Here is a 12110-nt window from a genome sequence, read left to right as displayed (position 1 = left end):
CGCAGGATATATAACTGTAAAGGATGCAGTTACCCATTACAGGGATAACTGTATCTCTGTAAAGGATAAAAAGTGTAAAGGATTAATAATGTTTTGTGACATGACTGTACATTCTGAGTTTCCTTGCAAAAGTTTACTTCTAATTTTTTCATGTTTTGTCACATAGCAACCGCTAAGTTAAATATATATTATTGGAATTTAATGTGACAGGCCAACAGGAACTACGTAGCATAATTATGAATTGGAAAAAAGTCTCAGTCTAGGTTGAGGCTTTGTTTACTGAGGAATTGATTCAAACTATTTATTTTTTTGCATTTAGTAGCTGTCAAAGCAAATGAAGAGGCCATGATTAGGATAGAAAATCTCCAATAGAAACCTATATATAGAGAAAAACAGTTTCAACAGTTTGGAAAAAAAAAACTGGTTCAGAGAATAAAATCTTTTTAGCAGAAAAACAGTCCCACTTATGTAAAAATGCCTTTCTGTACAATTAGGAGAGGCCTTCATATGTATCAATGTTCACCTCAAGATGCAAAGTGTGGCGTGAGTAAACCTAGTGGGCAAACAGCACTGAAACTTGAGTCCTTAGACAGATGAAACCAACATCAGTCTGTTAACAGGATAAAGAGAGATGAACTGTATGTAAATTAAAAGAAAGGGTTTGTAAACTAAACCTTTCCGCCTCACCTGTAAAACACAGCAGGGCCAGTGTAGAGTCACAAGCAAGTCTAACATCACCAAGAGATAGGTCCGTCTACTGAGAGTAGCAATAGATAAGTGTGGATAGGTGTGGACTCAAGTCATGGGACTTAGAATTGAATCAGAATCATCACAAATGTTGTGACTTTAGACTCAACTTGATGATTTCATTAAGGAACTTGACTTTCACTCCAATGACTTATGATTTGACTTGGACTTGAAGCCTTTGATTTGAGAAGACTTAATATCCTAAGCCAAACAGGAAGTATGTCACAAAAGAAAAGCAGTCAGGTTGGGTTAATGAGACTATTCTGCTAAAATACACTTTATTTATTAAAGTATTCACATGACTTGTATTATTATGTGAATAAGTAAATACTCATAATCCCCAGAATTAAAATAATATATATTAATTTTCTGGCACACGTTAAACCATAAATATATTTCAGTTAGAAAAAACTGTTGGGTGAGAACTAAAGTGGAGAGGTTTCTTTTTGAAATTCAAACTGACACAAAAAGATGATGACTCATGCTTTATGTTATCTTAACTATGCATTTTGTTTTGCTCGTTAATTTATTAATGAGGTTGCAATGTTTGTATGTTCATTCTCTGTGCTTTTTTGCAACATCATAATCATGTCTTATAAAATTATTTTTTTTTAACGGTAGTATAAATAATATGAACAGATACTTCATTACCTAATGTCACTAAAACAACATTGTAAAAGGTTTCTACTGTTGCATTTGGTTAACATGAAAATGTATTTTTATTACATATTTTTTTATTATGAATGAGTTTGCTATAAAGAACATTCTAAATTTAATGGCTGTTTTGTTTATTGTGGTTAATATTTACTGCAAAAAGCAACATCAGCACAGGTTTTCAGACAATTTTGAAGCTAAACCAAAACACCTTTTAAAGTAATCTAAATCTCAAAGATACCATTGCACAGACTACATTTCATGTTTGGTCAAATTACTTATCCAAGACTCAAAAGTACAATTTTTTAACTTCAAGGATGCCTTGAGGCTTGGGTGAAAAGATTTAAGACCTACTTGCAACTTGCAATGCAACCTGCTTGGGCAGGTCCCTCCTTGTCAGATTAGGAAGTCAAACTTTAATCAGCTGAGTATGCCTGGTTTAGGAGCAAAAATAAATAAAAAAAACAAACTCAGGTATCAAGGCAGCTCCTGTAATCAAATAATATTGTTAAAAGTATTTTTTCTATGTGGAAAAAAAAAAAAAAATTGACTTTGTTGTCTTTTTTAAAATTAAATGCTAGTTTTCATGTATTAATGCAGTTAATTGGTGTGGTTAATCCTTTTTGGTCTTTACCTTTTAAAGCTCTCTTAATTTGACTTTGTGCACTTTGCAGTCTCTGATTTTGTTTTCTATAGAAAGTACTGCTGGTTCAGTTTTTATTAACTGGCATTAATCGATCAGCTGAATCTTACTGTGTTAGGTTATAATTAAACCTGGACTAGATGAATTGGACTTAACTGTCTCTGACTGGACTGCATTGGATGTATTTAAGCTAAATTCGTATTATTGCCACTCATCTTGCGTCCATTTTTTACTTCTACAGTTTAAAAGATGAAACCCAAGTTTTCACCATATCATTTAGAAATCTATAAAACTTGTCCCATATTAATACACAACTAAGAAAACTCCTTCAAGCCTTCTCTCTTGAAGGAAAAAAAAGCAAATGCCATTTTTAAGACAGCTAAAATAAACATGGTGGCATTAAGCAAATGTGTGTTAAGATTAAAGAGATAAAACAGAGGAATGGTTGCTACCATCAAAGTGTATTGAGAGACAGCTTCGTTTGCAGCACAGGCTAATGCTACAAGGTTGCAGTTGTCCAGAACACAAATAACCTCTAAGCTCTTGAGTAAATAAAGAAAATTTATTTATTTACCAGTGAAGTTTTGCTTCATTTCAGATCTGGTGGCAATATACAGAGTCTAAGCTTTATATGGTGCAGTTTTGTTTCATTTGTGGATATTGTGTCCGTCGTCTCTAGACAAACTCCAGACTTGTTCATGCACTTTGTTAGGAGATGAGGATGAGAGTTTTCACAGTCGTAAACATGTCTAAACCAACTGCAGTCTCTGGGTTTCTTCATTGTTGACCTTTGGTGCTTGTGTCAGTTGTAAAAAAAAAGTTGGTTAGAACAACCTGCTGTAAAAACAGAAGACATTCAGTAAAGCACATGGAGAAACTATAAAACCCCAGCATGTCTGAAATTGGACACAAACTTACCTTCAAAAAAAAAAAAAAAAAATTCAGGACTCTGCCTTTGCTAACGGCTTTATTTAGCAGGGATAAATGGCAGTAGTTGTCATTTATCATTGTTGCCCTCACTTCACTTATCAGAAGTAAAATCCTATGATTGCATCTTTAGTTATTCGATTTAGAAGCAACAACAGAATCGTGTTTATTAGGTAAATACTTAATTATTCAATAAACAAATGAAACAAAAACTGTTTAAATTGTATTATTTAAGTATTTTATCCAAATTTATTAAACTGTTGAATTTGCCTGCTGTGAGTGTCTAATCCATCTTAAAAAGTGTTCAATCCTTCAAGTTGAAATCATTTTAGAGCAGACATTTGGTTTCAGGCACACCTGAAACCAACATTTTTCAAGCTCTTAATAGATAATGCTATCTATTAAGAGCTTAGTTGCATAGTGTGAGCAGAGAACTGTCTAAAACATTTCAGAAAAGAGATCCCTACCTTACAGAATCAAAGTCAATAATATAAAAAGATACCAAAGTCACCAAAGGTTTCTAGAATTACAGTTGGAAGCATTAATCTCGAGCTGAAAAATAAATTTGCAGCGGCCAACTAGACGGGGCAGAAAAGGGAGGAAGCCGTCAAAGACTGACACCAAATTCCTGAGGAGCCAAGTGGGCAAAAACACCTCAAGTTGCTGCAAAAGACTTGCAGCAGCCACAGAAGTTTCAGTTTCCACAACAAGACACATACCAAATGCTGAAGGGCTCCATCCCTGAATGTTTATACTCACCACTAATGACTCAAAAGCACAAAACAAGTCAGATCCATTTTTTTCATAGCAATTTAAAAAAGACAAAAAGTTTTGGAATTTAATTGTGTGAACTTGAAACTCAAAATTGTTAATTTTCTATTGCACTGGAAACAAGTTATGAGGTTTAAGGTGCAATTCCTTTTCACATGGGACCAGGTTAGTTTGGATAGTGATCTCATCTCACTAAATAAAATCATGATTGGAAGTACTTTTTATATTTATTCGGGTTATTGTTGTCTGAATTTAAAATTTGTTTTATGATTGAAACATTTAAATGTAACAAAAACAACAAAACTGTAAACATCAAAATACTTGTTCATATTACTGTATGGCAATTTTATTTATAAAAAAAACAATTATTTCTTTCAAATCTCTAAACTAACAAAACTAAATCTCTAAAACAAAAATTACTTTTAGTTTTTAAAAAACAAACACGATGGATAAAACTTAACTTTAAGTGTATAATACTCCTGGAAGTTCATAGTGTATTGCTGTATGTATTACAGCTTTAAGTTTTAAACAAATACATTATGTATTTTTCTAAGATAAATGATTACATTTTTGTACAAATAGCAGAGGTTGACTAAACGTTAACGTGGGAGACATCCTGTAATAACTCAGTTGCTGCAGATAAAATATTCTGCTCTGAAAGGAACCGGTTTGAAGTTTGCGCTTGTGACAACACTCATTTCTTTCACATGGTGCACCTGCTGGCTGTAAATTCAAACCCTCCCTTCGTTAGTATGTCGTGGATGTTTTCTTCTGGCCTCATTACAAAGTCGCGCAGCAGCCAATAGCAGCAGGACAGGTTACGGCTCAGGGAAGGATGCTTCTCATTTAGGGAGCCACTCACATGGGTCCATGTGCAACAACCTTGACAGTTCAACAGTAACAAAGCCCCCTGGTTATTTGCCTTGCAAATTCCCTACCAGTCCCACTCAACTTGGCGAGAAGATTAATAAACCAAGATAAAACAAAACTGTCTGGAAAAAAACAACACTAAGCAAAAGCAGCATTGTCTCATGTGAGATTAAGAAGACATTTGTTTCAGAAAAGAGGTCAAGCAGTATGGAATTGGTGGCTAAAATAATTTAAATCTGATCTTATAAGGCAGTCTTGTATGGCATATAGTAATGTTGGTGAAAAGTAAACATATAGACTTTGTTATTACCCATTCCAGCATGAGGGTCTTTCTGGTTTATTACTAGAATGACAGTTATTGTTATTGTTCCTCCACACAGGATGTAAGCAAGCCATTGTCTGATTCCGTTCACCACTATCCACTAAATCATCTGAACAAACTCCAGATTGGTACATCTCAGTTTGTTGGGAGATCGAGGATTTTCATAACAATGAACAAGTGTAACACTGAAATGATCTTTGAGATTTTCTACCACTGTTGATCTTAGAAACAAAGAGTAATAAAAATCTGTTGGTGCACTTTTAGAAACCTGTTAGATATTCTAGTCATTTATGAAAATTAAAATTTGAAAAGCGTGACATGGACATTTGAAGACTGAAACCACTGATATCAATTCAAAGTCTTGCCACTGACGTTTAAATTTGATTTTGGTCTGGAATTGGACTGAACTATTATAACATATATACCTTTGATCCATTCCACTGTAGCTTTGGTTGCATCTTAAGGGTTGTTGTCCCACTGTAAGGCAAACCTCTGCTACTCTCAGGTTTTCTTCCAGGATTGTATTTTGCTCCATCCATCTTCCCTGTGCTGAGGGCACCTCAACACTGTTTCACCATGCTGATAATGTGATTTTCATTACACATTTTGACCTTATTTGGGTCACCACATGTTCCTGGTGACTCAAACAGGGCTTAACTGAAAATATAAACAATACATTTGGTGACTTTCTTTAAATATTGCTCCATAAAGGCTAGATTTATGAAGTACAAGAGTAATGGAAGTTCTGGCAGCAGATTTTCCTACCTTTGCTGTGAATTTCTACAGTGCCTTCAAAGTTATCATAAGCCTCTTGGCTGCTCCTCTGACTAATGCGCTCCTTGCTCAGCACTGTCTTGTTAGGTTTGCAGTTGTGCCATGCTTTTTCTACTTTTGCATGACAGACTGAGCAGAGCTCTGTGAGATGTGCAAAGCTCGGGATTTTAGAATCAAACTCTGCTTTAAACTTCTCCGCAGCTTCCTTCATGTCCTTGGTCTTCATGATGCGGTTTGTTCACTCATGTTCTTTAACAAACTTCATCATCCAGTAGAATTGCTGGATTTATACTAAAACTAAATTATACAAAGGTGGATTCCATTTAAACCAACATAGTCTTTAGACAAACAGTGTAATATTTAATCTTTCCCAATGAGAAATGGTTGTGTTCTGTCACATCCACATAACTGTTTTCAGTTTAGCTCTTTGTGAAGCCAACTTTATAGATTTAAAACCATGTTTCATGAAGTGGTGCTTGCCCTGTGGCTTTTAAAAAAAAGTTTATATGCATAAAAAAATTTACAAATTTAAATTGAAATGCCTATAGAAATCAATGCATTTAGTTAGAAATTCTGCAGTGAAGCAACAATAACATAACAAATGAACATGTTTAAAAGTTTGATTGAATGGCTTTTTATTGAAATTATTGTACTTCTGAAACAAAAACTTAAAAAAGATGAGTAGAGATGTCAGACGATCCCTGCATGGAAATTATCTCTTTGTAATATGGTTCCATTAAGTCCAGGTGACAGTGAGCAGTTAAAATACACATATTCAACTTTTGAGTTTTTACTGTGGTTGACTGACACTGGTTGCAAGTAAGCATAGAAGTATTTCTATCCAGAAAAACAGCTCCAACTAGATGCACGACTCAAGAACATTCTCTTCACCAGTGAAGAGTGAAAATATTAGTATTAGTTTGTATCAACCAGTTGATTTGTGCAAGAAACCTTCATGTTTTCTGTGACGATTCATCTGGTTTTGGAAGATACTGCCTGACAGCACTGACGATAGTCGATACCTCAGCCATGGCGCCTTTACCTACACCAAAAGAAGAAGAAAAAATTATTGATTGCATCAATGAGGAAAAGAAAAATCATTGATCTGAGTTTGTATAGTACATATTAAATTGTAGAACAAGTCTTTATGCAAAATCTCCATGATGAAGATACACAGTAAAAGGGGTTAGCCATGTGTTGCTGACCCCTTTTACGTTCATTTCTTATCAGTTTGTTTTTGTATTGTAATTAAGTTTGTATGAATTGTAGAGATAATCATGAAAACACAAAATGTTATTTGATTTGATTATGCAATTTTACTTAGATTGTTGTATTTACTTATTTTGAGATATACTTATTTAACTTTTCAATAGTTATATAGAACACAAACAAAAATAATAAAGAAAAAACAAAACAAAGCAAAAAAAAAAAAAAAACATTTACGGGCTCAGGAGTTCCAGTCAGGCATTAGCAACAGGATGTAGAACTTAGTGTCAGTACTGAACAGGTCAAGATTATATACATTGATAATATTATAGTACAAAGCTATTCAAGGATTGCGAAAATGTTCAGTCCGATGTCAAAATGGCTTCCCATGTTTTGATAAAAATGTCATCTATGTTGTGCAAGCGATGTTAGATAATCAAGAGACACTGTTCAGGATAATCTTCTGACATTACATTGTGGAGGATTTTTTTTTTCTATTTATTTTTGGTTCTGATCTTGTTTTGAGTCAGTTGATACTTATGAAACATGATAGATTATAACCCACAATCAAACCAAAATAACACAAAACGTGATCTTGAAACTATCCTGCAGCACAGTTTGCAACAAACTATCAAAACCAGAGAAATATCAAATGACCAAGAAGCAAAATGACCGGCACCCCAAGAAGCGATGCCTCTATTAGTTAAATCAATTATATACCTTTTCTATTTTTTGGAGTGCAAAAAATGGCATTAAGGAACATTGTGATACAAATTTACCCAAGCTGTACAAACTGTAATTAATCAAAGCAATCTTTAGCAACATTAGAAATGGATGAATGGAATGAAGAAAGCACAGAAAGTGTAACACATTGTACTTTGTAATCTATATATAGAATATGTGATAAAGCAGACAGGACTATGGTCCAATGATTAGTGATAATAAAAGCCTACTTTTTCCCAGCAGCTTCTAATGACCGGTGCATAGCAAGTCTTTTTTTATTTACTTCCGCCTTTTCAGTATCTTAATGATTAGCAGTTGTTCACTAACAACTGCTTTTGCTGTGTCATCCTGGCATTCTCTAAACAAAAGTATCATTGCCCTGACCTGCTTCAAGGCCTAGTTTACAAGCGATCAATGACAGATACCAGACAGTTTGTGCACCAAACACATTACTGTGTAGAAAGGCCTGGAAAATTAAGGCATCAGAAAAAAAGGTGAATTAACCTAAACGATGCATGAATCTGACATTTTAGCTGTTTTGATAAAAAGGTATATTTAGCGGCAAAGATACCTTAGTCACAGTTAAATCAGAAGAGCACTTTGGAACCGCGCTGGGTCATGTCAGGCCTGTGTCAAATTAAAGGTGCCTCTATTAGGTAACCTAACACATTGCAACAGGAACTATCTGAGGACATAAACCTCCTGAATGCACTCAGCAGGTTGATATGACCTCCCACACTGGTGGCATTTACCATTTCCTTTTGTTCAAGCAGTCTCTCACTCTGCGGTGACATTTTTTCCGGCAGTGGGGCCACCTAACAGGAAGTGTGTGTTTTTATTTTTATCAAAACATGGAAAATAACATATAGAATTTATGCTTTTATTTCAACACCATGTTCCTCTAACAATTTTAATTTTTTTTTAACTTTTCAGTATGTGTTTTAAAAGTAGCGACAGTCATACGGAAATGCACCAAATGCAGTTATTTTTGCAACTTTGTTTTGAAGAACACAAAGTTCCTGTTGTTTAACATTTCACTATGTTCTGATCATTTTCTGGGTCTTATCTGTGATAAGAGTTCAGACAGCAGTAAAAAAAAATAGCAGTTTTTTTCAAAACCTTTTTTACCTGAATACCAATAATCTTGATATGAAGAAGAAAAACCCTTCTACATTTTCATTTTGTTTTTTTAGGCCATGTTTCACTATGACCCCCATCTTTCTCTGACCTGATCAAGTGGCAAAATCTGTAAGTATATTGGGGAACATTCAACACCGTCCGAAATCACAACTAAATTTGTCACGACTGAATATACTTCAGAACTGAGTCATCCTAATTTCACTCTTCTAAGCTGCCATGATCCTTCGCACAAATACATTCACCGACAAGAATGTACAAGCCACTGCTGGGTTAAGACTACTAAAAGACGATGAATCATTTCCCTGCTGTTTATGTAATGAAGACTAGAAGTAAGTGAAGGACTCAGAACAGATAAAATCGTGTGTTCTCAGGAAACGTGGTAAAAAGGGATGATTAACGTGGTAAAAAGCTGGTGAAATATTATGAAATTCAATGCAATTCTGTTCACTTCAGCCCTGAGAGTCAGCAAACAAAAGAGATGAATAGGCTGTGAATGCTATATTGTGTGGATATAACTGGGATTGTTGAAAGAAATAAACAGGTATCTCTCAAGACAGTTTTATGTCTCTTAAGCTACAGCCGTTTTGCATAACCACAAAAGTTAAGGTCCATTTAACTGAAGTCAAGAAAACTCAACTGGAGTCAGAAAGTACCTGATCCCACATTTAACTGGGAATTAATCAAAGCGATAGGAAAAGTACAACAAGATATTTCAAAACGCATTCAAGAACAAATCCAAGATCAACATATATACGTGACAGATTTTACACCGAGAGAAGACTGGTCACTTTTACTGACCAAGACCCGTTTAAGGATAAATTTTTTCTGCAACTTGTTGCAGGTTTGCAGTGGCTTTTTGTTCTTTATCTTTTACTGTCCCATTGAAGCTTGCTCAAATTTTTTAGCAAGGATTCAATGGAATTTCAGCAGGAAGAGTAAAAAGCTTCTCTTTACTACAAATCCATTAGAACTACTCAACTGGTTCGTATCACTTTCCTGTTTCCTAATTTATTTACTAAAATGTATGTTGTTACACTCACAGCATGCGGAAGAAATTTATATTCTCTCTTTTTTTTGTTTTGTAGCTTCTTGAATCCATGTCTGTAGATTGCCTTGTAACCAATAAAATTATGTTTCCTGTAAAAATTTCTTTTTTGTTTGAAAAATGCTCCCAGGCACTTCTCTTCTTAAATTCATTGTGGAGAAAAAGGCAAGTGGGCTTTTTTAAAAATAAGTAACATTGCACAATTAAGTGGTTTTATGCTATGTGTATTTTGTGGTTTTACCTTGGGTCAAACATTTGTCATTTTTTCTTTCCACAATGCATGTTTTTGTAATTTTAGTTTTCACAACTACTTTTGACTTTTAGCTCAACAACAACTTTGATTCTTTTTTTTCTAATCTAGTAAGTCACAGACAATTTTTTACCTGCAGGATTCAGTTAGTGTTTTTAGAAGTATGTTATCTCATTTATTATATAGCTTAAGAACAGCAAAAACAACAAAGTATAAAAACCTACCTTCATCCCCACAAACTAGCTTCTTAGATATGCAGGGGATTTCCACATATCCAAACTCTTTTAGCCTGGATACCTGCTGGGCCGTAATAGGATGCATCCACATAGCTGTGTTCATAGCAGGACAGAAGAGGAGAGGTCGACTGGTGTCCCAGGCTCTTACCACACATGTCTGAAACAAAGAGATTCCAGTCAAACAACATTGTTTTAGAGAAATTTTATGACAGGATGTTGTTAGCAATTAGATTTTCCAAACAGAGAGAACATAATTTTACATTCTTACCAATAAGTTGTCACAGATGCCACTAGCTATCTTTCCAAGAGTGTTGGCATCGAGAGGGGCAATGATCAGCAGGTCTGCCCAGCGCCTCAGCTCAATGTGCAGCACAGGGTCGGATCTGTCTGTCCAAAGCTGAACAAGAGACAGAATGTCTGGCTATTCTTATTTTTTAACCTCTTCTCCAGAAGGCCAAAATTACATCCTGGTCTCTAAACCAGATCTTTGTGTCTGAATATCCAGAAATGCTGTTAGCTTTGACTATTAGCTAACAGCTAAGCTGTTAGCTTATGCAGCAAACATTTTTATTATCCTTTTACTTTACTTTGAAAGTTAAATGTGCTAAACTATTGTAAAAGAAATAGAAGCAGTAGCAATATAGCTGCTGCTCTACTTAAAACAGATAAGATTATACAGATAAGGTTATATGACTTTGTTGTAACAATCAAATTTATATATCATGACACAGTGGCATGGCATTTTTACTTGCACTTATACCATAAGAATCTCACTCCATGTATTTATGAAAAACATTAGGCTAGAATTGAACTCATCCATATATGTACTTTCTAATGCTTCCCACTTATCATTACCTCCCACTCATCCTTGTCAGTATAGATCTTTACTGAAACATCTGAAGGATTGTAGAAGTGTTTGGCATGCTCTGTGGTGATCACTCTTACATCCACCTGAGGACAAAATAAAAGAAAGACAGATATATACAGTGGGGAAAAATGATTGTAAATTCTCACCAATATACATCATTTCAGACTCACTAATTTGGAATATCATCCACAAAGTTAAAATCGAAAATCATACATTATACAGTATGAAGTGGTAAATTTTAAGCATACTTGTATGAATTGTGATGATTATTATTTACTTTGATGCAGTAATTGATGCAAAACCACTGCAGCCACATATTGAGAGCATGGACTGTAGAGTTCATGGACATGATTTTCAGTAGGCTGACATTTATGGATTTTATTTTTGAATTGGACTAATATTTCAACTTCCTTAGAAATCAAATTTTGGGGTTCCACTAGCTGCAAGTGATGATTATCATCAAAATTAACGCTTGAACTATATTACTGAGTTTATGTAATCTACATAATGCACAAATATATTACCGTTTAGATGATTTTACAGTTTGTATTATACTTTTATCTCATTACATGTAATAGTAGTGTACTTGAATTGTTGCTGTCTAATGTCTCCACCTCGCGGCAAAGGTAAGGTCTTGCAGTTGGATTAACAAAAAACGTGGGCTTGATGTTTTTTTAATGAAAATCAGGCTTTAATACGAACAAATCGGCTCACCCCGGGGAGCTGAAGAAGAGCGGAGACCAAAACTGGAAGTTTCAAAGCTGCGACGCTTCCTGTTACACCCACAAGAACACGAACCGTTCCGCAAGATTTCGACAAATCAGTCTTCAGAGACGTGACGAGATCGTCTGACTGCATATTAGCCGAGAATCACCAAAATGAGATTGGTTAGCTGCTGAGGACCTGTACCACTTCCGTAAATACACTTCTCCAT

General features: G+C 34.8%; 1 protein-coding gene across 1 annotated transcript; it reads right to left on the bottom strand.

Moving 5' to 3' along the window:
- Window positions 1-6318: 6318 nt before the first annotated feature.
- On the bottom strand, window positions 6319-12107 carry ppcdc (phosphopantothenoylcysteine decarboxylase). The gene is made up of 5 exons (XM_032585093.1): window positions 11891-12107; window positions 11164-11259; window positions 10577-10705; window positions 10297-10465; window positions 6319-6750 (listed from the first exon to the last, which is right to left on the bottom strand). The coding sequence occupies exons 1-5, from the start codon at window positions 12032-12034 to the stop codon at window positions 6662-6664; spliced, it is 627 nt and encodes a 208-aa protein (XP_032440984.1). The 5' UTR covers window positions 12035-12107; the 3' UTR covers window positions 6319-6661.
- Between the last annotated feature and the right edge of the window lie 3 nt (window positions 12108-12110).

This window comes from Xiphophorus hellerii, chromosome 2, assembly GCF_003331165.1.
Source record: "Xiphophorus hellerii strain 12219 chromosome 2, Xiphophorus_hellerii-4.1, whole genome shotgun sequence".
Lineage (NCBI taxonomy): Eukaryota > Metazoa > Chordata > Actinopteri > Cyprinodontiformes > Poeciliidae > Xiphophorus > Xiphophorus hellerii.
The sequence above is the reverse complement of the archived record's forward strand: the minus strand, read 5'-3'. Positions and strand labels throughout refer to the sequence as shown.

Bases quoted from the DNA above. Each gene is read 5' to 3' on its own strand.
- ppcdc (XM_032585093.1), bottom strand. From the start codon at position 12,034: ATGCAGTCAGACGATCTCGTCACGTCTCTGAAGACTGATTTGTCGAAA. The intron at 10,466-10,576 runs GTAAGAATGTAA...TCTTTGTTTCAG, and splicing joins GCATCTGTGACAACTTATTG to ACATGTGTGGTAAGAGCCTG. The intron at 6,751-10,296 runs GTAGGTTTTTAT...CTTTTGGTGTAG, and splicing joins GCTAGTTTGTGGGGATGAAG to GTAAAGGCGCCATGGCTGAG.